The following is a 24971-nucleotide window of genomic DNA, read 5'->3' on the forward strand; positions in this document are numbered from 1 at the left end:
ATTATATTAAATTAATAGAAATATTATATTACAGTGGCTAAAAATTCATCTTTGGCCATGGAAGCCTTAGCTGGCTTGGCTTCCACCGAAGACTTTAGTAATGTAACACTAAGGAATGTAGCAGAAACGAATGTTTCAATAAATAAGTTGCAGCCATACAAAGACTTAATGTTAATTTTAATTAAAGGTAGACGTCATGTACAAGTGAGATTAATCGAACCAATTGCACAAAGTATAAATAGTGGTGATAATTTTGTTTTAGTAACAAAGTCAGAGGTAATTAAAAAAATGCTATTTTATAAAATTCATGTTAAAATATTATGATCAATTAATGGTTTTTATTTCAGGTTTACAATTATGTTGGAAAATATTGTAATGTTATTGAAAAAGTTCGAGGTGCAGAAATTGCAATGAGTATTCAACAAAATAAAGATCTTGGTTCTCAAGCATTTCAAGTTATCACTATTAATGAAAATAAAGTGACTTGTTCGAAAAGTCAATTGCAAAAATTTTGGAATTATCTAGGTGTTGAAAATGAAAAAGTGGATGGTATAATAATACATGTATATTATTAATAATATATTAATAATATAATGTAAAAATTAATTTTCTTTCATTAACTATAGTTATCGATGGTGGACACCCTGATGAGGATGAACTTTATGAAACAGCTATGATAGATACAAATATGGTGTATGAAATTAAAGGCGAAGAACTGGTGCCTCTTGAAAAATATTGGGGTGCTATACCAAAAATTGAAATGCTTAATCCAAACAAGGTTTTTTTTTATAATAAAATAGTACTTTCTTATTACATGTATTCTTCTCCACGTAATTGTAATCAATTGTACTTTTTTTAAGGTATTGGTGTTTGATTTTGGTAGCGAAATGTACATATGGAGTGGAAAGGGAGCTTCTTCTGATAAAAAGAAACTTGCAACACACCTTGCTACAGAAATGTGGAAAGAAGGATATGATTATTCCGAATGTGCAATATGTCCAATTAGTTCAGAATGCATGATTGGTAGACGCACAATATCTCAGACGGTCTTAAAATCTGCTAAAGTCAGACCCAAATGGTGCTTACTTGCTAAATTGACGCAACATGTGGAAACGATACTTTTTAGAGAAAAGTTCTTGGACTGGCCAAATGTTTCTAGGATTATACGAGTTCGAGGTAGCAAAAGTAAAGAACAAGTCGATGGAACTATAACTATAGAAATGTGCAATATTAATACTTTACTACAAGAAAGTATCACCCCCGTTGATTTAGTCCTTGAAGGAAGTCATTTGGGTAGAGGTACTGGTTGGTATGACCCTGAGGTAATTATATTGCTAAATACTTTTATTTATATGTAGTTCAATTACTTAAATAGTTTAAATAGACATTATCTTGAAATAAATTCATTTTACAGTTAAGGAAACAATATGTTGTTACAACAACAAACGTGAAAGCATGGCATATTGACGAATTCTCACATACTCTTCTGGGTGATTCATCTGTCGGACAATTTTATTCTGGGGATAGTTATATTATATATTGGATGTATTCTGTTACAATTACTGGTAAGTAGGTTTTATCTTAAGTTCTCCCTATTTTTTATAATACTAGATTGCTTTGTTTTTTATACAGGTCGTGAGCTTAGTGGTATGCCGTCGAAACATTCTGCGAAGGGTCGTGATCGTTCGGTTTATTTTATTTGGCAAGGCCAGAACGCGTCTTTAAACGAGCAAGGTGCTGCGGCGTTACTAACTATCGAATTAGATAATGACCAAGCACCTCAGGTACTTTTTGATTCAGCCTAATTGGAAATTGATAGATAAATATTATAAATTCATGTACATTTTTTATAGCTTCGCGTAGTTCAAGGACATGAACCAGCTGCATTTCTGAATTTATTTTCTGGAGGAATGATTGTGCACTGTGGCAAAAAAACGAATACAATACATGACAAACGGTGGCGATTGTACATATGCCGAGGTACTTTAGAGTCAGAGGTGTCTTTAATAGAGATTCCTTGTAGTACTCGTCAATTAAGGAGCAGAGGTTCTCTTATATTGCTAGACACTAAAAATGACAAAATATATGTGTGGCATGGATCTAATGCATTACCTCATATTAAAAAGGTATTTTTGGTTAATTTTGTATTACAACGATTAAAACAATAACAAGGAATTTTAAATAATTGTATTCGCATCCAATTTGTTCCATGACTTTATCGTGTTTTTTGTTCATATCCCTAAAATGATTTTGAAATTTAAAGTTGTTATAGATTGTTGTTACAGTTTTGTGTGTGTATACATTCATGCACAATTTAAAATTATATGTGTGTTCGCGCGCGCGCGTGTATGTATGTATGTATGTATATATGTATGTACCTACGTATATGTACGTTTAATGGGAAAATGTTTTTAGAATGTATGTAGTGCAGCGAAAAAGTTACAAGAAAATCGGCCCCAAGAAACAGGTTTATCGTCTGAAGGCAATATAGAAATTTTTGAGTTCAATGAAGGAACTGAACCAGAGGAATTCTTCAATGGTAAGTGAAAATGTGAACGTTTAATATTAGTGTATGCAATATTAAAGTATTTAATGATATGTTTTCTGATATAGCATTAGGAGGAATGAATAAAAAGTTGTATGTATCGTTGGAAAAAGACCAATTACAGGAACATACTCCGAGACTATTTCATTTATCAAGCATTTCTAAAGAATTTAAACCTATAGAAATATTGTGCCCCCATCGTGCTTCTTTGCCAACTCCGTTTCCTTTTCTACAGGAAGATTTATATCAAGTTAATCAACCAGGTAATTTATATTTTTGTAGTACTAATGTTAATTTACATGAACTGATATACTTATTATTGTAGCTTTATTTTTGCTGGATAACAAACACGAATTGTGGATATGGCAAGGCTGGTGGCCTGATACTGGAGCAGAGGATCAATCTGGCAGTAAAGCAGTCAGATGGCAAGCTGAAAGAAGAGCAGCCATGACAATGGCTATGCAGTATTGGCAAAACATTTGTTCAGAATCTACAAAATTTCCAATTTATCTAGTCTGGGCTGGTCTTGAACCGTTACGATTCATAAATTTATTTCCTACGTGGAGATATCGGGATGATATTGCAGAATTAAATATAGAGGTACTTTTTTTTGCAATTACCAAACTTATTAAATTTATTTGAATTACACAAAACAAATCATTTATGACTAGGATGGTCGAAATCCTGGAGAAGTATTGACCGTAGAGAATGAGTTAGCTCGATTAACGAAAAGTACGTACCCTCCAGCCCAATTATTACAACGACCTTTACCAGAAGGAGTTGATCCTACACATTTGGAATTGTATTTATCACAGCAACATTTTCAAGTTAGTTTTGTTCGTTGTACTTTAAATTGTATGGAACAGAAAAAATGTATTAAACAAATTGATTACAACTTACAAAAGATATGTATTTAATACGTTTGGTCTGACAGGATCTATTAGGAATGAGTAAAGAAGAATTTCAAGAGCTCCCAGTTTGGAAACAAGTGAACCTAAAAAAAGAAATAGGGCTTTTTTGATGAAACGCCCTTGCTGCCGATCCTGCAAGCTATAGCTGCCCCTGTAAAGCGTTTAATAAAGTTTTTGTTAATTGTTTTATGATGTTCATAACTTCAAACTTTTTAACTTCTTGGTATATGAATTTGCGTTTAAAATACGCCTAAAGTTGCCTATCAACCGAAGATGAACTAATATTATAATGCAGTTGAAGATGTTTATTACTATCTGAAATATAATATATACTACACAAATGCGCGCACGCGCGTGTCACACACACATACACACACCCACACACACCAGATAGGTAATTATATATTTTTAATACATATTAAACATAAATTGGCTTGTGAATATTTCCTTTATATTTGTATGGGCTTTATATTCATTGATAATACAATATGTTTTAGAATGGCTTATTCTTACATGTGTAACATTTGTACAAGAGCGACTGTATTCTTTACAACGTACTCTGTGTTTTTGAACAGTATTCAATGAAATTTCTCAATGTTGCCTTGAGTCTTATTTTATAGTCCTTCATAATCCTTAAACATTGCATAGATTTCATATTTGTTTTATTTGAAACGATACTTTTTACACTGTCCTAACATACGTATGCATCTTTTTAAAATAATTTTCTTTTAGATTCTCTTTGCATTTATATTTCACGTGATATCACAGTGAAATACATCGTTTGTATTGTAGAATAATTTAATTACTTTCAACAAAAAATATATCCAATATAAATGCATCAATAAAAATAGAATTCTGTACACACAATTATGTATATATCGATTATTTGCAATACTACAAATAATCGGTATAAATGAACGTTTTTAACGGAATTACAATAATGCATAATTGTTAATAAATCAAATTAAATACTACTTAAAAGCAATTTGGCATATTTTAAACATTTGTAACGATTAGTCAAATATGCTTGTACTTTTGCTTTTGCGTGTAAATTACAAATATCTTTCTCTACACCTAGTTTCTTCTACTCTTTTATAAATTGGCCAAGGCACAACAGTACATTGAGTATAAAAGAATCAGACACCAACTTTAAATGTACAAGTTGAGATCGTATTCTGTTCAAAATTTGTCAATTGATGTATTGTATATATATATATATATATATTATATTCTTCATAAAGAACATAAATTCACTACAATGCTTATGATGGTCGTTTTTTTATTTTAATCTAACAATAATAACATGTTACGGAAAGTATTTATGTATACCTACTGTGTGTGTAATGTTTATATACATATATATGTGTGTGTATATGTATATGTATATATATAAATATTACACAAACACGCGCACGCACATATATATATATATATATAGTGTAATATTAAAATAGTCGATCTGATTGAATGATTTAATAATTTTACGTTTTATCTTAAAAATAATCGTGCGTTGATGCAAAATAACACACCAGAGTCACGAATTCTTTTCTCACTTTAATGTCTCCCAAATTACTTATTTGTTATTATTCTCCGTACCCGATTTTACAATACTAGTTGTAGTCTTGGCATATGTTGCTAGTGCTTTCATTTAAATCGTTGAGTATCTGTAGCACATAATTGTATTTTAATTTTACCAAATTGTTATTTTTACATGTTGGCTTTTTAATCAACAATTTTGTTTTACATTTTTAGTGCTGTAAAATAAGTAATAAAGATTAAACAGGAGAAAACACGCATATGAAGAATAATAATGAGCTACGTTTATTTTGTGCCATTACAAATGTGAAAACTAACTGCAAAACAACCATTTTAGTAAGAAATAATATATTGTACAACTTCATATACAAATTATATATAACAAATGACAAATATGTATTTACATTTTGCTATATTGCTATACACGTTATAAAATTTTTACCACTATATATGTAGTACTCCATCAAAATAATTATCCAATTCATTCTTATTATCCATAGTACTTTTTTTCTATAGAGAAAGTACAAGTGATGGTAGCTAAATGTACAGAAAAAACATATTATTACCATTTGAATGTTCACTGGACTTTCCCGTCAATGTAAGCCTTTATGGCAGTTTGACATTCTGCGGAACACCAATGTTGGATCAACAAATACGTCTCCGATTCTAATGCCGCATCCAACTTTTTTCGCAAACTGTGACGCAGCAAAGCCTTTGTAGCTTCCATAGACTGAAAATAAATGAATAATAAAGAATCAGTAGTAGTTTAAAACGCATGTACAAATGGGAAAATTCCGGATATATATATATAAATATTAACTAGTTTCGCATGTACGTAACGTGACTGACGTGGGTGCAAGAGTGGGATATTCTATTGTTACTTGTGACACAATTTTGATTCTATTAACTACTGTAAAGTACAGCGACATTATGAAAATGTTTATCTTAATTTATTTTCTATTATTCTTAATAACTAGGTGTTTCAGTTCTTACACCATTATCAGTAGCAAGTTAAGTAATGTTACCTTCAAATACATGGACAGTGTAAGTATATTTACATATCATTCATAGGAAAAACATAAAGAAGAAATAAATGTGAAACATGATGTATAATATGTGATATTAATACAGATTAATGGAGAAAGTGATCTGCACGAATGTGGAATTAATGAGGCGTGTAATGTGATTCACAATCGATTTTGGGTATCTAGCTTAACGGAAAGATTGTGTCGTTGTCCTAGTGGAAAAGAGTGCCCGTGGCAATGGATGAAACAGCTTGGAAATTGGTCTCTTTCACTAAATAATAGATCGTACATGGAGGTACGCCAAGATACAAAGTGTACATTAAGAATTGTAAAATGAAAATTTGCTTTTCCTAGTTTTGTGGTTCTATAACGGAGATGAAAGCATGTACATATCAAAATGAAGGCATCAAAGTACATGGTAAAAGCGATACAAATAATTCTCATTTGATACCATATAACGTAACGTTAAACTGCTTCTGTTCACAATCACATTATTGGAGACTTCAAAAATACGTATATGATGAAAACGATCTTATTACACAAACGTTCAAGTGTGTCAAGGTATATCTTCAGGATTCATAAAAATCAATATTTTGAATTTAATCTCGTGTATGTTTTACTAAATTTAATTATTTTACTTCTTTGATATAGAAAAGAATGTGTAATACCCATGAGTTTTGTGGAAATATAAGGTCTGATTTGTATTCAACGTATTACAAATGCACTTGTCCAGAAGATCATTTGTGCATTTTTAAAGATAGAAGCATAGAGAATGTTCAAGAATTGCTTTATTCTGGCCCTGCTTATAAAGCTTACTGTCTTCCATTTAAAAAATTGTAATATAGAACATATACCTGTGAAGATTGTTCACTCATAGCTTTTAAAGTTGGTAATAATTCAACTTGAAATCTATCAGGCCACAGAACTCGGGTAACAAGACCAGCCCTTAATGCCTCACTGGCTGTTAAAGTTCTACCACCCAAAAGTAATTCACTTGTCTGGAACATAAAACACTTGGTGCTTATATCATTAAGTAATAACGATAATATATTATTTTTAATATGATCAGTCTATATCAAAATAAATAATAAAACTAAAAACCTTGCACGTATTCGTTACACTTACAATTGCAGTTCCTAATATATGTGATAAAGTAAAAACAGCAGCACCTTCAGCAATCTGTCCCAGTTTTCCATAAGGAGTACTAAATGTTGCTTTATCACTAGCTATCACAAGATCAAACAAAGGTAGCATTGTTACTCCAAGTCCAACTGCAGCACCCTGAACTCCAGCCACAATGGGTTTATTAAACGATGCCAAACTTTTAATAAAGTCTCTAAATTGACAAAAGAGATTAGCTTTTTAATGAATTAAATATATGTATTAATTATATACACATGATAATAGTAGTTACATACTTAACTGCGTTTGCCATTTCTTGAGCTCGAACTCGTCGTTCTTCTTTATTTGTGTGTAATAACATGGAGAGTTCAAGACCTTCACAAAAACTACTACCAGTGGATGTTAATAGAACAACTCGACAATCATCATCTTTTTTTAGAATTGATAATGTTTCACGAAACTCCTGCATCATCTAAAAATATAAAGTGAATACTACTGTATGAATAAAGACTTATATATTTATAATCAAATACTAACTATTAAATAATTTTATCCAAAATTTTGTTACCTGAAGTGTGAGAGCATTTCTTATTTTTGTAGAAGATGATGGAGTGAGTATTAATTGCACAAGATTACCATGTCGTCTTACATTGATTTCTTTATTACTGAATTGACTTCGCGTTTCCGTTTTTGTTTTATTATTATCCAAGTCTAAGATTTTAGTGATATTCATATTTACTGGAAAATATTTATTTATTCAGTATTCTATATTTTTTATGTAAATGCGCAATTAATATTGTAGTTTGTTGCAAGTATATTTTAAACGCAAGACAAGCTATTTACAAATATTCAAAATATTCTTAATACTTTTAAGCAATTGTTTTCACCTTTATTTTTACGATTTGCTGTTGTATTTCCAGATCGATTTCCAGCACTGACTACTGAAAGGGCATTTGCAGCTTCTGCAAGACAGGCTGAAAGTTCATCTTCTCCTTTAGAAGATTCTTCACTATTATCAGGTTCACTTGTTTTAGCAAATGTAACTTTGCTCTTTGCAGATTTTTTGGTTTTTGATGTTACCTTACCCGTAGTTGTACCGTTCGACCGTGTAATAACTTTACTTGAACTACTAGTAGTTTCATCTATTAAAATAGTATCTGATTGCTTGGAATTTTTATCAGATTTTTTTGAATCTGATTTCTTATTGAGACGAATCACTTTATCTTCTACAACATTAGCAACTATAGTTTCTGTATTAATTTTTTGTATAACTTTCTTCTTATTTTTTTTTACATGTGTCCCTTCATCTTGTGAAAGCCTCCTTTTCATAGATCTCAATGAATGAGAACCTCCTTCATCAGTTTTAGTTCCTTCAGCTTTTTCTGGACTGTCAACAGAAACTCTGGGACTTCCAGATGCACTGGAAAATGAGCTAGACGAATGTCTTCTGATAATAATAGATGCGTCTGCTGCATTCCTTATTTTTGCAGGTAAGATAAACTCTGGTTGAGTTATTACGTTTGATTTTGTCGATGTAATTTGTTCTCCACTTTTTTTATCCATCTGAATATCACTTAAATGTATAGAAGTTCTTTTAGACCTTGGAGAAACTTTTGACACACCCACTGTTGCAGTACGCAATCTTAGTACCGCGTTACGTACTAATTTCTTTCTAAAATTAAGTTCACGCTGAACTTTTTGTATATCCATAACTTTTGCTTGGGACTTAGTGATTGGAATTAATCGTTTCTTATCTGGCTGTTCAACATCATATAATAAATTTACAACACCTTCGTCTTGAAGTAATCTATCTATTTCATTTATAATCTTTTTCTTTGGTTTAGAATCTCCAGAACTACTTTCTGTAGATCGCTTTGATTTTGAAGTTATTTTCGATCCAGATTTTTTTGACGATGTATTCAATTTTGCTTTCAAAGCAACAGCTTTCTTATTGGAAGACAAATTTTGTTTCAATATTTTTTTCACTACCATATTTTTCTTAGAAATAGATTGTGATCCCCTTTTACTAAGACTTTGTTTTGGACGTTTTAAAGATGTACTCTCAGGTTTATTTAATGTTGTGTCTGTTTTATCTGTAAACTGTTTGTTTGTTATTTCTTTCGTTATTGTAACGTCAGCCTCACTATTTGTAGTACTAATAGGTGAAGTATTCTCCTTAGATACATGATTCTCAGTGGTTTGGCTAGTATCAATCACAGTTTGCACTTCATCTTCTTGAAGTTGTTTTTTATTCAATGAAATTTTACTTTTATATACTTTCTGACGTTTTACAATACTTTGTTGTTCTTCGTGTTCTCTAGCTTTTTCTGTAAGTTTCCTTTTTCTACCTGATCTTGATTCATCTAATCGTACATCTTTTGTACTTAATTCTGTATTCTTTTCTGGAGTACGCTGCTCAGTGATCACAGGGGATGGTTCCAAATCAAAAGGCCTTGTATCTTTTACAATTGGTTCTGTAGAATCATCTATTAAATCAATATTAACAATTTCCTTTTCTACTTCAGATATAGATGTTACTTCTGCTTCCTTAGAAACTCTACCGGGTGCAGGTTTAAATGTTTTCTTTTTCCTTGAAGTACTTTTTTTAACTGATGTAACAGGTAATTCCAAAAGCTGTTTCAATGCTAATTCTCGTTCAACTAAAGGATCAAGTTTTGGTGGTGTATTGTGTCCAGGTTGTTCAATGTTCACTGGACCTTTTCCTTCTTCTGTTAAGGTTGGTGGTTTTAAATTTGACCAATCAGGATCAACGTCACCTTCTAATATCGCCAATAATTCTTTATTGTCAGAGCTGCTTTCTTTATTACTTTCTGTATTTACATTATCAGCTGATTTTTTATCAGATTGAATAGAAGATTGAGTAGTAGGTTGAGGCAATGGTATAAGTGCTGGTAAAGAACTTACTGGGCCACCTGCTAATTTACTCGATAATCTCTGAGTTAGTTTTTTAACAAAAAATATATCAGGTCCAGGTGGTGCTTCTACAATTTTCTGTTTTTCACGAAGTCGTTCCTTTAATGCTTCTGTTACTTCAGCTGGCGAAGCTATTTGGCTAGTTAAATTACGACCACGATTAACAATGGTTGTTATTTTTGTTTGTGATGATGTTTGACTCAATGCCGCTGAATCATGTGTTGTATTTTTTACAAATTTTCCAAAATTCTGTGATACTGAAAAGTTGACTTGGTCTTTATTTAACATTTTTATAGTATTTTGATGCTTTTTTATACTTTGATTATTACTTGTCTGTTCTTTTGTAATTGGCACCTCTTTATTTCTGTTGGCAACTTCTAATTTTTCAGTGATTGCTACAGTCTCTTTTTTCACACATGTAATTTCTTCTTTAACCAGCACTACCGCATCTTCTTCTATCATTTGAGTTGTCTTTGTATCATCTAATAAGCTTTTTAATTCAATTTCCACTGTATCTTGCACTTTAGATACTGATTGATTCTCATCCTCTGCATTCTCGTCACCCCAGTCATCAAAAATATCTTGAAGTACACTTCTTTTCTTAATTGTTACACCCATTTTATTCACTTCATTTATAGATACATTTCCTTCTTTTGGAATATTTACATGCATAGGAGAGTCAGTAAATTTGCTATGAACAAGTTCTTTCTTCATATTACTTTTATCTGAACTATCAGAACTTTCAGTTTTGCCTTTGTCGCTTGTCTTCATCAATTTCATATCGCTTTCCTCATTAGCAATATGCTTGCTTTGCATTTTATCTTCATTGCCACCAATGTTATCTACAATTTCTTTAGTGGTTGAAGTTACAGAATCTATTTCGGAGGTGGTATGTTTGAAGATTTCATTATTGTTTTGCTGAGTACATGTTTCAGAACTTTCTGAATCTACAACTTCTGTCGAAATTACTTCTATAATAGTTCCATCACTTTCTTGACTATAATCTATTAAGTCAAACTCTTCGTTTACAATTTCAGATTTTGCAGTTTCCTTCCCTTTTACTGAAAGATCATTTTCATCGGAATTCACAACAATATCATTTTCGTGTACAGTCACAATAATATTTTCTTCTGTGGTTTCATTTGAATCATTAACAGGTACAGTTTCTACTGTTACTACCATAACTTCTGAATCACCATCGACCAATTTATTCAAATCCGCATCAGTATCTGCATCTTCAACGTGCAAAGACTGGTCCTTACTGTCAAAAGTCTGACTAAGTGATTTAATCAATGCTTGACATTGAGCATTAGTATCATTGACCGTATCTGTGTCTCTTACCAAACAAACATCTTTTTCAAGAGTTTGCTCATCTTTATTTGTACCCGTGCTGAGTGTTGCAACATCATTAGAAAGTTTTGTACTTTCTTTATTTACGGGTGCTTCTTCTATGCATATTACATCATCTTTAACTTTAACTGATTCTGCAATATCGTTTTGTTTCTTTATCATATCATTATTTATACCCTGATCAGCATCAATTTGTATATCATTATTAACCATTACTTGTGAAACATTATTAAATGTTTCTTTTGCATCATTATTAATTGTTTCTTTTGTATCATTATTAATTGCCTCTTGCGTATTGTTATTAACTGTCTCTTCTATGTCACTATTACTCGTTCCTTGTATACAATTATCAACTGTCTCCTGTACCAACTCATTGATGATATCAACGTTGACCTTTTCTTCCACTATTTCAATCTCGCTTTCAACTTTTTTAATCGAATTATTTATATCACATTCATTTATCGATAAAACAGCTTCAATTGCATTGTCTGTACAAATTTTTGTATCACTTTCCTGATATTCAGGAATGTTTTCTACATTTGTCACATGATCGCTGTTTGACTCTGATTCTAACGAAGAAGATAAATCTACTGTTAGAACTGGTTGTATTTGAACAGTAACAATCTGTACTTCATCTACTTGTTCCATGGTAAAACATCAAGTTCATTACAATTATTTAAGAAACCATAGATTGTCCTGTTAATTAGAAACAATGATTAGTGTCATCAATGCTTAAAAGGTTATAAACAAAGTAGTGACCCGATAATAAATAATTATTAAAGTGTACTTGCTATTTATAAATAATTCAATGAAAATTACATCACTACACAATTAAAGATAAAGATAAAATAAACAATTATTTAAATGTACCATAACCTAATACAGATTTATAAATTATATAAAATGAGATTTCCACTTTACTCATTTTTTTATCGAGTAAAATTTAATTGCAGAACTCACGTATAAAAGCAAGTTTAAGAGCATTATAAAAACAAAGTTTTAGTTAAAAATTACAATAGTACGCTTTAATGACTTAATGTATCGACGACTTATAAAGCCACGATAAATGATACGTCGTATAATAATTTAAAAAGCGTATACTTTACTTTCGTTATCCAAATATACTTTTATTTGAAATTTGTTAATTCGAGTTGCTTTATTTATATTCTTAGACTACATAACAATAATTTTGTTAAATACATAAAATGATTTTAATGGCAGAGTATAAAACTCACCAACTAGGACTGCTGTGTCCATACTGTGTAGATTCCAGAGAGAATCACATATTATTCAAGCTTTAGAAGAATTCTTTTATTATGGAAAAACTCCATTAGTTAAATACTTTTGATAAATGATATAAATTAATGTATTTTACAAGGAAAAACAATTACTTTCTTAAATCTAAACACAATGTTTACAAGAACGAAATCAGATGTATACACTACTGTCATCAATCTAACAAGTATTTTTCATTAGGGTTTCAGTAAATAAATACATGGATATACCATGCAAAATATGAAACTTCGACATAAATTTAAAACACGTCATGCATTCTATGCCACGAAATGAAAATACAAACTTTTGATAACTACAATCGGTAGGTACTAGTAATTAATTAAGCAGGATTATCATTGGTTCTTCTTATACAGATATGTTAGTGCTGAAATATGACAAATAATTACCTAAATTGAAGAAGAAACGTTTGGAAAATATTTTTCTCTTTTAGATTACTGTTTCGATAAATAATTATATTGTATCAACAATAAAATTATATTCCGATACATTGTTGATAATAATTCATTTTGTTTGAGGGGAATATACTTTGCCTAATACATTCATTCTGTTTCACAAGTTTTTAGTTATTATCGCACAGCTAATACTCTAGATGGCGTACCTGTAACTAGATATCTAGTGACTTTAGGGACAATGTTTATTTAAATATAAACATAAAACTGTTTACATGGTTCACACTTATTTGTTTATAGTTTCTTTCCAAATTGTTACAATCAATATTTAATCAATTATTACTCGATCCGTTTTTCTTCTCGGCAAGTATTTTGGTTGGTAAGAAGCTGTTGATGATTTTCCTTTTTAGAGAGAATAAATTAATTCTTTCTTCTATCGTATCATTTTATATATTTGCAATGATCATAAATAGACTACTTAAAATACTTTTTATATTATTGTATTCAACAATGTATCTATATGAACACTGTGAACATTTTAATGTTAAGATTGAACCGGAGAAACGATTCTGAATCTTTCCATAGTATGTTTTTACACAAACCAGTGGCGCCATCGATTGCCAACAAGAAACAGACTATTCCTCTACAAACTTGGGTATTTTGTCATAGATGGCGTTAATTTTAATCGTTCTTGATATTTATTTGCTTTCGAAGAGAAATGATGTTCTTACGGACAAAATAATATTTTATATGAAAAATGTAACTTGTACGCATATCTTGTAACTAATACAAATTGAACAAATGTGGCATTAATGTGTTTAATAAATAATAATTATTTTCTGTTTTAAAACTTGACTTATTTAGGAAATATTTTAATAACTATCTATTACTTTGAAAGTCAATCAAAATTTGTTTAATTAATACTGATATAATATAATACATAATATAATCAGTATATTGTCATTTAAAATTCGCTAGCTGCAGTATTTCATTTCGATATCACTGGTTATAATTTGCATTTATTACTATATTATTATCCAACATTCAGAATATAGATACAAAAGATTATATATGTTCTTTTTAATTAAATGAAAGAATTCGTTAATATAAATATTGTTTAATTAAAAGATTTATTCGTACTCCAATAGATGACACTAAAATAACTTTCCACTATATCTGGTTCTTTACATATTTACGTTCGTTAAGTTTAAATGCTATATACATATGCACATCAAAAGGATTTTTTACGCACTGTATCTTTTACTTTTCCCTTTTTTATTATTTTCCATAGTTGAATATATGATTGCGAGTTTAAATTTGTTATAATACATGTATAACTTGAAGTACGTTTGTTTGTGTGGTGAAATATGATGCGTACTTTTGACATAAAATGACTAAAGATAAAAGTTTTTTTTTCAACATTAACCCTCTACACTACTGTTTTAATGTATGCTATTTTAACATTACTTATTTAAGTTATTTTATTACTTTTACCATTGAAATGTTTTCTGACTCATCAAATACATATTACAGTTAGGTTAAGCTCACAGTAAAGAAATTATTTATCTTTTCTTTGATTCATTAGTCCTTGTGATAATTGCGATAAAAGCAGATAGTACGTTTTAATCGTTTCAGTCCGACAATGTTCTTCATGCTTCTCTGGCAAAGAAAAACAGTTTCTTTGTAAAAGTTGTTACATAACCATACAAATATTTTCCACTTTCAAATTTTCAGTGTTAGAAAATGTCTCCAAAAATCGTGATTGTTGGTTCGTGTATGATTGATTTTACTTGGTGAGTGAAAATAATAATTACTATGAATAGAAGAAAAGTTTATTTTACAATTTATATAATCAATTCATTTCTATTTAACAATATTTGTTAAAACAAATTTTATCTTTAGTCGCTGGATACGGTACTTACCTGAGATAGTTTGTATAAAGCCAAGGAACAATATTACTAATTAATGGGAACAATAGTTTTTTAATAATTAAGTCAAAGTTGTTCGAACAACATAAATTTATTTGACAGCATTTTCTGTATAAATAACATTATTTGAAACAGTTGGTCTTGGTAAAGCAAATGCGGTTAATTATATTCATACTTTATATCCTTTAAAACATAGGTTCTTAAACGAAAACCAATTATTTCATTTCGATAAGGATATATTTATGTTTTAGCTTTTCTCCTCGTTTACCAAAACCTGGCGAGACCATAATTGGTAGTAACTATGAAATAAAATATGGTGGCAAAGGTGCAAACCAATGTATGGTTGCTGCCAAGCTCGGTGCCTCCACAGCAATGATTGCCTCAGTACGATTATTTAATCTTATTTACTCTGTTATAAAAGTTACACGTGTAATAAATTTTACTTGAAACAATTATCCGTTAGACTCGTGTACAAAGATATCTTCTATCGACGATATCGAGCAAATTCTCTATTTTAATCAATTTTTAATACAGTTAGGTTCCGATATATATGCACAAGAGTATCTAAAAATATTTAAGGAGGAAAATGTAGACATATCTTGCATTCGTGTACAAGAAGATCAACACAGTGGAATAGCACATATTACGGTTGCTGCTAATGGTAGGTAACGACTTTCAATTGCAAACTAATAAAATTTAATATATACATTGAATAGATATTGAACAAATATCGACTATTATTCAATTTCAAAAAGTAGTATCTAGATCGTAGAATCTTCGCTACTTACCGTGTATTAGGTTTGTTAAGTTATGCATAAAGTAGCGTATAGAGTCCTCAGTACGATGTCCCTTTTTAGGTGAGAATAGCATAGTAGTTGTGTTAGGATCGAACGCGTCGTTGAGTTCGAAACACGTGGAGACATCAGCAGAGATTGTCAAAGATGCTACCGTTTTATTGTGCCAATTCGAGACACCTCTAGAAACCACTCGGTACGCTTTAAAACTTCATAAAGGGCATGGTCAGTTGCGTCTGTTAATATCTCGCTATATTTTCATTGAACGATGATAGAACCAGTTTATATGAAATGTAATGCGATAGGTCTGTCGATTGTGAATGGAGCGCCTGCCGTGGAGAACGTTGACTCGGAGCTCTTGTCACTATGCGATATATTCTGCGTCAACGAGCGCGAGGTATGCTGATCCTCGAACGGTAACCATTGTATTTCATTGTCGAGGAGTTCTTTGAAAATATCAAAAATTATTAACGAAACTATCGACGCTCGGTCGATCGGTAAACACGTACGAAGTTACTCGTCGGATACGATTACGCAATCTCCCGTACTAAGCGTTCGAATTTTAGCACTGAAATGATTAAATGGACGGATTTAACGAGAACTCGAACGCGCACGTTTGCAGGCTGAAATTATGACCGGAGTGCACCCTTTGGGATCGTCGAATATTCAGAAGGCTGTCGAGAAGCTCCTGGACAGGGGTTGCAATACGGTGATCCTCACTCTGGGAGAATTGGGAGCGGCGTACGCGTCTCGGGAAAATAGAACCGTTACAATGGTTCCCGCCAAGCATGTTCAGTCCGTGGATTCGACAGTACGTTTACACTGGTCAACGAGGAAAGAAACTTGAGACGATTTTTTATAAACACACTTTTTACGGAAAGATCACGATCTGGAGAAACGCGGTTCCGATCTCCGGCGCAGAAATATCCATGACGCTACTACAGACGGTAAGAAAGGCATCGCGCGCATAACGAGCCGATCTAGGACCCCCTTCTTCGCGTCCACGTTTCCACACCTCTGTAGCGATGGAACAATATTTCTACGCCGAGTGAATCAGGCCCAAGCTGTTGGACCATTACCGGCTAATACGCTCTTGTACGTGATTACGCTTATTGGCAATGACGTATTAAAATTCGAGGAGGCCCCGAGCGTAACCCGATAACCCGATTACCCGATTACGAGGCCCTTGCGTTACACAGACCCGAAGCACGTGCTTCTTGCGCATGCGGTTTGATCCGTTGCTACTCATTGTCCCCCTGCACTTTAAGCGCGGTTCCATTAAACGCGTTTGTCCAGATTGCGATCTCCCATTGTTGGACTCGACTTCATCGAATAATCTCACATGTGCGCTAAACAAAATCCTCTCTGGTGACAATTAATTATTTATCATTTTTAATTTTCAGTTTACGAGTATCGTACTCGAGTTGCTCGCAAGGCGAGAGGTGGTCGAACGGTCCAATTTTTGAACGGACAAAAGTTTCGAGCGATAATCAAAAGACAAACAACTCTTTGTCCGTTACTCGTCGAATAAAAATTAGTATTCGAATCGTGGAGTAAGATTTCTCAACCAACGAATAGAAATTTAACTGCCAGATAAACATTGCGAATCGTTCTTCGTTCGTACTCGAATGTTTGTCAATAAATTTACGATTCGAGAGAACAATAAATTACCGATCGCTAATAGACTTATGTATCTATGCACAGGGAGCCGGAGACGCATTCCTGGGCGGTCTTGCGTACTTTAAAGCGTATCACCCTGGGCTTTCGATGAACGAGTGCATTCGAAGGGCCTGCGCGATTGCCACGGAATCCGTCTTGAAGTTCGGCACGCACGCGAGTTTTCCGACCAAGAGCAGCCTGCCGCCCGAATTGTTTACATGAGTTAATCAAACGTTCTTGTTCCACCGTTGACGTATTTTCGCGTCCTTCGATAACGCATTTATTATTTAATTGTAACGGTTACACGCGCACGTTTACTCGTTGCACTGTACTTTCCGATATTTTCTTCTTAAATCCACACCTCCTTCGTGTCCCAAAAATTTGAATAAACACACTTCGGTGAACATTGGAACTCGAAACTTGGTTTATTTCCTCGTACACCGTTTACGTTGCGTTCGCGGAACAAGTGGTTTACGATAAGAAGTTGGCTCGATATTTTCATCGATCGTTGTTTTTCGTTCACGGTCGAAAGACGAAGCACAATTCCCCGCGTTGCGTCACAACTCGCATTACCAAAATAAAACTAGTCCTTAGGCGGTGCCGAAGTGCAAGGTTGCGATCCGTGAAAGGTCAATGAGGTTTTTGTTTAGGAACGACTCGCGTGTGTTCTTCCCCCGACGAGAAACGGGGGAAAGTCGTCATCCTCGTCAAAGTGGAAACGGTACCCGCACGTGACTCACGTAAACGGGAAAAGAAGGTTTCGAAAGCGTTTCCAGGGATATTCGTAAATTGGAATCAGTTCCGATATTTGGCGATTGGTCAGAGATCCTTGTTCGGGGATTTCGATCTGAACCACGCGGTACTCGCCCGAATCGTGGATTTCCAACGAAAAAGAGGAAACCTGCTTCGTTGGAATTAATCGCCGCTTTCTACGAATTTTTACAAAGCATCGTCCCGTTGCGTACGCATTTCGCGGGAAATCGAAGAATTTGTACCGGGAACGGTGTAAGAGATATTCCGATGCAAAGTAACAGATTTAATCGGCACTTTCTAGTCATAATTAATTACGTCGATCAAAGCGTCATCGGTGATCGCGAAGCTGAGCAGTATCAACGTCACGAGTATCTCTGTCTCGAACGAGGATGGAAAAGAACGAACGTCGCGGAGTTTAATTCATCTCCAGCTCGGGCTATTCGTTTTTAAAACAGCATCGTTTTATCCACATCGCGCGAGTACAAGAATCTCCGCCGACGACGGATAAAGAAACATCGGCATGCAAATGAGGAGACCGCCGATCACGGCGATTCGAATACCATCGGGTGATTTAAATATCATCGCGCTCGGATCGAGCGTGTTTAGGCAATCGCGTTCGGTGCGATGTTTCTATCGCGAAGTACGGCACGATCGAGTATTCGTTTTCGAGTGACACGTATCGCGGCGTGGCGTATCGTCGAGCCGTCGGTCGACGATCGTTCGTTGGTTCGTTCGACGTATAATCGTCGGTTAGAAAATTTCTCTCGGGCTTCGGGTGTCGGGAGTACCGTGCGTTCTTGACTCATCGTCGGGTGCTAGACGCAACGAGCAAAACGAGAAGACGGACACCGCGTAAAGATCGATGAGCGGGCTTGAGTAGCGGTCGCTCGAGAAGCCCCGCGTTCGAGTACAGTTTGCGCAAGAGAACGGGGGCGAGAAAGATGGTCCCGGCTCCCTCCGGGAAACGGGCTCGCGCGAATGACGCGCGTCTCCGGTCGTTATCCGAGGGACACGCGACGCGGATGGAATCTCTGGGTGACTGCGTAAGAGGAGCTGCCCGGGCGAACATACGTGTCGTGCGTAAATGCCAGCGGGGAAAGGAGTTTGCCGCGTGTAACGCTGGTATCCATCATCCCGGCCGTCCCCGTGTCTCTCCCCTTTTCTCGTGTTCCGCGAACTACGGTGTTCCGCCATTTCTCTTCCTCCGCAGACGCGAGCGGTGGCGCGGGCGCCTCGGTGACGTCCGCGGCTAATCGGTTGTAAAATTACAACATTTAAGGGAACGCGCGCGGCGGCGGGCGTTCGCCGCGCGGAGGAAACGGGGCCCGGTGACGTCAAAACATCGGGAGAGGACGGTTGTCGTCGCGACCGCGAAGGAAGATGCTGCATCCACTCGATGGGAATCCAGGCCCCCCCCCGATTCACGAGGGGGGAAAACGGCCACGCGCGGACACACATCGAAGTGGGGCACACCACCCACGTTTCAGCCGCGCAAAAGGATAAAAAATCCTTCGGGCACCACTGAACATTCAGTTTTGAGCAAACCATTCAACCGTGACGAGCCGACTAGTCGAGCGTCTCGGTACGATTCGACGGTTTACCCACGTCCCGAGATCGTCCCGTATCGGTTCGTTTCGGGGACCGACGTTCGAAAAATTCCGTAAGAACGTATCGGTTTCACCGCGACAAAGTCACCGGACACGTTCGACCAGACCCGGCCCGTAACGAGTCGCCGGGAAAGATCTCTCGACGAGGCATTCTCGTCAAAGCAACCAGCCGTGACTATTCTCTTTACCCGTAATTGCCGAGTCCGTTTGGCGTCGTCCGGGGGTGTCTCGGTGTTTCGATTTCAATTGTATACGTAGCAGCCGAGAGCCCACCGAGCCATTCAGGGTCTTAAGGTATTTTAAGATCGCTAGAAGAAGGACCGACCGGGTGACTCTATTCACGAGCGAGTGGAAAGAGGAGAACGGCCAGTGTCGAACGGAGCTCCGAGCAATTATTGTCCCTTTGTATCGGGGCAACTTTGTTAAACAAGAGGACGAACAGGAGGGAAGAGAGGAACCGTAGCGAGGGAAAAGGAGGTGAGACGGAGCCGGTCGAGGCTTCGGGTGTTTCGTGAAATTACAATGTCGTTGTATATCGTCGCGGTGATCCTTTTCTCCGGGGTGTTGACCGAGTTTGTCGGTACCGTGGTACCGACGAATGCCAGGAGACCGCCGAAGAGACACCAACAGCCGTATCATCGTCGCTGGGGGGACCACGAGCTGGTGGAATCGGTTGGATTGAATCGTCAATGGAAATCGTTGGATCCGTTGAACGCGAACGAGGAGACGCGCGTAAACGACGTCGACGATCGGGGAGAGCTTACGAGACCGTGGCGACACGAATTCAACGTTCGCGGGAACGCCGGAGCTTTCGAGACGAGGAAGAAACGACACCACAAAGATATTTCCAAGCACAAGATCGGGAAGAAGACCGGGAGGGCGATAATCTACGCGGACGAAAAACCGTTGAACTTCGAGATGTCCCACGAGCTGGAGGAGAGTCAGGCGCAGAACGCTTCGATTTGCAATTACACCGTGGAGCCGATCAAGGACGAGAACGGTAACTGGATCATGAAACACTTGAGGCACGTCAAATGCAATCACGTTGGTAGCAAGTGCCACAAAGAGTGGCCACATCGTTGCAAGCAAACCTACAGAGAGATCGCGATCAAATGCGACGATGACGATTGCACGACCAACAACATGATCAAGATCTACACCGGCTGCGTCTGCGCTCTCGAAACGGAATCGAAACTGGGCGACCTTTCGGGGGAATTGAACGATTGAAAAGCCTCCGATCGCGCGAACATTGACACTTTCGTTACCGAACGCTCCAAATAGACGCAACTGTTTAGGAGCGACGAGAGATCGCCAAGCACGGTAGGACGTATCCCGAGTTACGGGCTCGGTACACCGTGGTTAACCACCTATACGGTAATCTCGTACGAATGTTGCGTTAAGGGTCGCTTTTAAGAGGCGCCGCGCATCGAACGGACGTCCTAAATTTGTTCCACGCGGAACGGTCGTTTTAGAGATACAGATCGGTTACACGCATCTGTCCTCTTGTTTTATAGTTTGCGTTAACGGTAGGCCGCGCGACTCGCGATAGAACCGCTCCAACTTCTTCTTTTTACGACGCAGAGTATAACTTTATTCGCGATCCGAACGCATCTCGTTATATTATATTTAATTTTACGAGGAGATTGCGCTGTACTCGGCGCCGAGGGAACTTCGTTCTCGATGGGTATCGATCACCGTTCTCGTTCTTTGGTGATCTTTTCGTTCGAGAAGCGTAAATCCAAAGGAACCAAGATCGCAATCGAAGGGGTTAATTTCGGCTCGGACGGTTCGCAAGGGACCAACCGTGAATCCTTTCGTCGATCGAAGTCGTCTCGAATTTTACTCGAAATCACGTCCCTCGTGATTCTTTCCATCCCTTTCGAGCAGCGACTTGCATTATTCAGCGAACGCGTAATCGCGACGAGTTTGCCCAAGAATGTAACTTACGCACGGATAAAGACCGCTCGCGTCGCCGATGCTCGTCATTTACGACAGTTGGATGTTGTAACGCGGTCGAGCATCAATTATAAAGTTAAATCCATAAATAAACCGAAGAAACTCGTTTGTCGTGCTCTCGGTGACGACCAGACACGGGAAATTTCAATTTGCTCAATGCTCGATATTATATAATAAGCTATTATTTCCAAGTGTTTACAGAACATCTGTGTTCTGTTGCCAAACAATGTGATAGACAACATTTATTCTCGTTTATTTGTAATATTTATTTGCTTATTTATTTATTTATTTATTTATTTATTTATTTATTTATTTATTTATTTATTATTTATTTATTTATTTACTTATTTATTCGTTCGTCCGTACAACACGAGAGAATCGCCACGCGCGAACGTGGATGCGATAAAATAAACGTTTAACGAAGATTTGATAATTCCGATGTACACGGTGCGAGCGATTTTAGATAGACTTTTGTACAAATGTAAATACGCGTATCTCTTTTTTTGTACGAAATATTTTCTAATTGTACCAAAAGAAACCATTATTGTATCGTGCAATTTATACGTAATAAGGTTTTATGATAATCGATACGGAAATAAAATTTTTACAAGACGAAGCCACTATTTTTAACGTATCCCACCCTTTACGATGTATAAGTCACCGAACGATGCTCGGGATCGTACATACGTACGTATATGCTAAGCTAACCGAAGCCTCGAAGCACATAACTGATTTAATGGTTCATTCTTTATAGCAGCTTTAAAACGTTAACGATATATAAATTAGCTTCCGTGGACTTCACAGGGGCATTTCGAGATTTTATCCTTCCAGTGAATTTTAAATCGAAAATAAAATGTCTCGTTTGCTTTCTATATCCCTCAGTGTTTCACAGACTGTCCTGTGCTTTTTAATTTTCCACATTTCTGAGCATCGTTCGTTAAATTATTCCAATGTTTCGTATATCTTTCTATACTGCCGATAAACTTCAAGTACTTAACGTTTTTACGAAGCTCGAAATTCCATTTTTGAGTAAATCGTAATAAATCCTGCGATTAAAATCTTTTCGTCTGCAGCGATCAATTCCGGTGTAAAAAATTATCCGCCTCGATGTTCGAAGCGTCCCGGTTCGATACACGCGAGTATCGTGACGCGTTCGAGAAAAATTGTTCGCACTCGCTTTTGCTATTTTCTTCGCCGTCTACGCGTACCTAAGAACTTCGATACGCTTACAAATTGTTACCGCTTTTCTTAATGATCTCCTCGTTCGAAAGTTCAAGCACGACTATCTTGTACGATTCACTTTACTTAAGTACCGTTCTACTTTCGAAGCATAGAAGAACAGCAGTAAACCGATCGTAGCCCAATCGCGTCGAAAAGAGTAACGAAAGCGAGACTCCTCCGCCCGAGGAAACTTCGGAAACCCGGTGTCGAGCGTTCGAGTATTACCATAAGCGAGTAACAAGAATCTGTCATCAAATCGGCGCGTTAGCGGTTCACTTTCAACATAGGAAAAACCTGAGAACTGAATCGTAACCCATTTATACAAAAGAGAATAAGGAAACCATGCAATGGGAATTCAAGATTCCTCGGGCAAAGAGATTTCACAAACCCGCGAATAATTATTCAAGCACGACGCTCGAGTCTCTATCCTCAAATTAGGGGTCAACGGTTCATTTTTAATCTGTAAAACACCCTCCGGTCCCGTTTCAAAATCCACTTACGGCAAACCGAGTAAATTCCTTCGTCAAAGAGATTACGCGAGCGGCACTCATCGATGATTCGAACCCGACAAAGTAACTCGGGCTCTATTATTAGACCGAGGGGTGTCGCTATTCCATTTTCGTACGAAAAAATAATCCACGACGCACGGTTCGTTCCCAATCAACAAATTAAAGAAACGGAGCAACCGAGACTGGTGTACTTTACCTTTTGGACCCGTAACACCTTGGTGAACGCGCGTCGTCCGTATCAAATCGAGTAAGAAAATTAAAAAATATTTTCCCGCGCAACGAACGCTCCGTGCGAAACGCTCGTGTCGTAAACTTTTTCATTTTCGAGGCGCGCTGGTCGAAAAAATATCGTAATCTTATCGCGTCGAAGAGGTTGCACAAGATCACCGTCAACGACACCCGCCTAGCAACAAAAGCGATATTCTATCGATAAGTCTATCGAGTGTCCGTCAGGGACGCGTGGATCGTTTCGTTGATGTCGCAACGTTGCGATGATTAACGTAACGGCCGCCGCGGAGAATCCAACAATACCGATGTCCGTTACGTTTTCCAGGAGGAAGAAGGTTCTGCGGCGAAACCCTGAGAAAAATCGGCCGGATCGCGCGTAGGAAGTCTCTCTTTTCCTTCTGATCTCGAACGAGTTCTCGCGGCGCGTTCGGCGCGCGCGTCACGTACACGGTCCCGGTGTCGTTGCACGCTGATTCACCCGCGATTCCGCGTACACGCGTGTTACACACGGGATTCCCTGATAGAGCACGCGAGCCGCTCGATCGCGGTGTATCGGTCGTTAGCGACAGCAGGTGCGCGTGTCGTAACTCCGTGACGATGTCGAGCCGACCGAAAGCGTTCGCCACTCGGGACACGGTCGAGAAAGGGAGGCAGATTCTCCGAGAAATTAAGCATTCGCGAATTCCCCCGTGTGTCACTGCCGGGGAACGTTTCGGACCGTTCGACGATCACCGATCCCCCACCCATGTGAATCGAGACTACTTTCGAACGAGGAAACGATTCAACGACGTGGCGTTTCGCGAAACTATGGAATCGGATTGAGTCACGTCGAGCGAGATCTCGAAGAATTTCGGTTAACCGTGTCTCCGAGGTCTTCCCCACCGTGTATCGTGTTTATTCGAACGGTTTTTTCTTTTCTTCGCCGGAGAGTTTGCAAAGTTTGCGTTCGTCGTCACTTCTTACGCGCATTCTTTCGCGTCTCGACGATACGCGTGAACTTTTCGAACGAGAAACGATCGAACGAAGTCGACGCCGCCACGATCCGTTCAAGCGCGCCTCGCTTACGGAAACATCTTCGCGCGGCTTTCACGATTCCGAACGTTCCGATTTATCGAAATAAAAGAACCACGGGGAGATTCCTAACGAGCTTGGCTCGTAACGAAAGGAAAACATCGATAATTAAAAATACGGGGACACTTTGAAGTTCC

At 36.7% G+C, this 24971-nt stretch overlaps 4 protein-coding genes across 8 annotated transcripts in view; 3 read left to right on the forward strand and 1 right to left on the reverse strand.

The window, feature by feature from the left end:
• Nucleotides 1-4057, forward strand: part of Svil (Supervillin) — an 11529-nt gene extending 7472 nt beyond the window's left edge. Inside the window, exons 17-28 of the mRNA XM_076318629.1 lie at nt 35-276; nt 348-549; nt 627-778; nt 861-1322; nt 1415-1565; nt 1633-1784; nt 1854-2126; nt 2416-2539; nt 2614-2808; nt 2871-3145; nt 3217-3372; nt 3480-4057. Coding sequence (XP_076174744.1) covers nt 35-276; nt 348-549; nt 627-778; nt 861-1322; nt 1415-1565; nt 1633-1784; nt 1854-2126; nt 2416-2539; nt 2614-2808; nt 2871-3145; nt 3217-3372; nt 3480-3566 — 2471 coding nt within the window. The 3' untranslated portion in view covers nt 3567-4057. The remainder of the gene's footprint in view (nt 1-34; nt 277-347; nt 550-626; nt 779-860; nt 1323-1414; nt 1566-1632; nt 1785-1853; nt 2127-2415; nt 2540-2613; nt 2809-2870; nt 3146-3216; nt 3373-3479) is intronic.
• LOC143150397 (uncharacterized) lies at nt 3886-12959 on the reverse strand. Of its 2 annotated transcripts, none has more exons than XR_012993045.1 (8): nt 12659-12959; nt 8027-12119; nt 7708-7877; nt 7436-7611; nt 7143-7353; nt 6872-7015; nt 5435-5722; nt 3886-5210 (listed from the first exon to the last, which is right to left on the reverse strand). XR_012993045.1 is itself a non-coding variant. In XM_076318643.1 (8 exons), exons 2-7 carry the CDS (start codon nt 12069-12071, stop codon nt 5570-5572), a joined length of 4899 nt encoding a protein of 1632 aa, XP_076174758.1. In that variant the 5' UTR covers nt 12072-12119; nt 12659-12959; the 3' UTR covers nt 3886-5210; nt 5559-5569. The 2 variants fall into 2 exon arrangements, 1 of the variants encoding a protein (XP_076174758.1); XM_076318643.1 differs by having other exon boundaries at nt 5559-5722.
• On the forward strand, nt 5822-7128 carry LOC143150430 (uncharacterized). Its single transcript, XM_076318703.1, has 4 exons — nt 5822-6036; nt 6124-6312; nt 6372-6578; nt 6669-7128. Exons 1-4 carry the CDS (start codon nt 5923-5925, stop codon nt 6855-6857), a joined length of 699 nt encoding a protein of 232 aa, XP_076174818.1. The 5' UTR covers nt 5822-5922; the 3' UTR covers nt 6858-7128.
• A 1460-nt stretch (nt 12960-14419) lies between the features above and the next one.
• Nucleotides 14420-17901, forward strand: LOC143143075 (ribokinase). Of its 4 annotated transcripts, none has more exons than XR_012991020.1 (9): nt 14420-14555; nt 14843-14901; nt 15288-15420; nt 15571-15697; nt 15894-16055; nt 16136-16227; nt 16453-16641; nt 17234-17460; nt 17535-17674. XR_012991020.1 is itself a non-coding variant. In XM_076303951.1 (8 exons), exons 2-8 carry the CDS (start codon nt 14852-14854, stop codon nt 17709-17711), a joined length of 930 nt encoding a protein of 309 aa, XP_076160066.1. In that variant the 5' UTR covers nt 14420-14555; nt 14843-14851; the 3' UTR covers nt 17712-17901. The 4 variants fall into 4 exon arrangements, 2 of the variants coding, with proteins under 2 accessions (XP_076160066.1, XP_076160076.1); XR_012991022.1 differs by having other exon boundaries at nt 17234-17446; XM_076303951.1 differs by lacking the exon at nt 17234-17460 and having other exon boundaries at nt 17535-17901.
• Nucleotides 17902-24971: the final 7070 nt, after the last annotated feature.

The sequence above is a fragment of the Ptiloglossa arizonensis genome, chromosome 1 (assembly GCF_051014685.1).
Source record: "Ptiloglossa arizonensis isolate GNS036 chromosome 1, iyPtiAriz1_principal, whole genome shotgun sequence".
Classification (NCBI taxonomy): domain Eukaryota; kingdom Metazoa; phylum Arthropoda; class Insecta; order Hymenoptera; family Colletidae; genus Ptiloglossa; species Ptiloglossa arizonensis.

Excerpts from the sequence above, each read along its gene's own strand:
- LOC143150430 (XM_076318703.1), top strand. The coding sequence starts at position 5,923 with ATGAAAATGTTTATCTTAATTTATTTTCTATTATTCTTAATAACTAGG. Across the intron at positions 6,313-6,371 it reads ATAATAGATCGTACATGGAG|TTTTGTGGTTCTATAACGGA; the intron begins GTACGCCAAGAT and ends TGCTTTTCCTAG. Across the intron at positions 6,579-6,668 it reads AAACGTTCAAGTGTGTCAAG|AAAAGAATGTGTAATACCCA; the intron begins GTATATCTTCAG and ends TCTTTGATATAG.
- LOC143150397 (XM_076318643.1), bottom strand. The coding sequence starts at position 12,071 with ATGGAACAAGTAGATGAAGTACAGATTGTTACTGTTCAAATACAACCA. Across the intron at positions 7,354-7,435 it reads GAAATGGCAAACGCAGTTAA|AGACTTTATTAAAAGTTTGG; the intron begins GTATGTAACTAC and ends TTGTCAATTTAG. Across the intron at positions 7,016-7,142 it reads ATATATTAGGAACTGCAATT|ACAAGTGAATTACTTTTGGG; the intron begins GTAAGTGTAACG and ends TTTATGTTCCAG.
- LOC143143075 (XM_076303951.1), top strand. The coding sequence starts at position 14,852 with ATGTCTCCAAAAATCGTGATTGTTGGTTCGTGTATGATTGATTTTACT. Across the intron at positions 15,698-15,893 it reads TATTACGGTTGCTGCTAATG|GTGAGAATAGCATAGTAGTT; the intron begins GTAGGTAACGAC and ends GTCCCTTTTTAG. Across the intron at positions 16,642-17,534 it reads TTCAGTCCGTGGATTCGACA|GGAGCCGGAGACGCATTCCT; the intron begins GTACGTTTACAC and ends ATCTATGCACAG.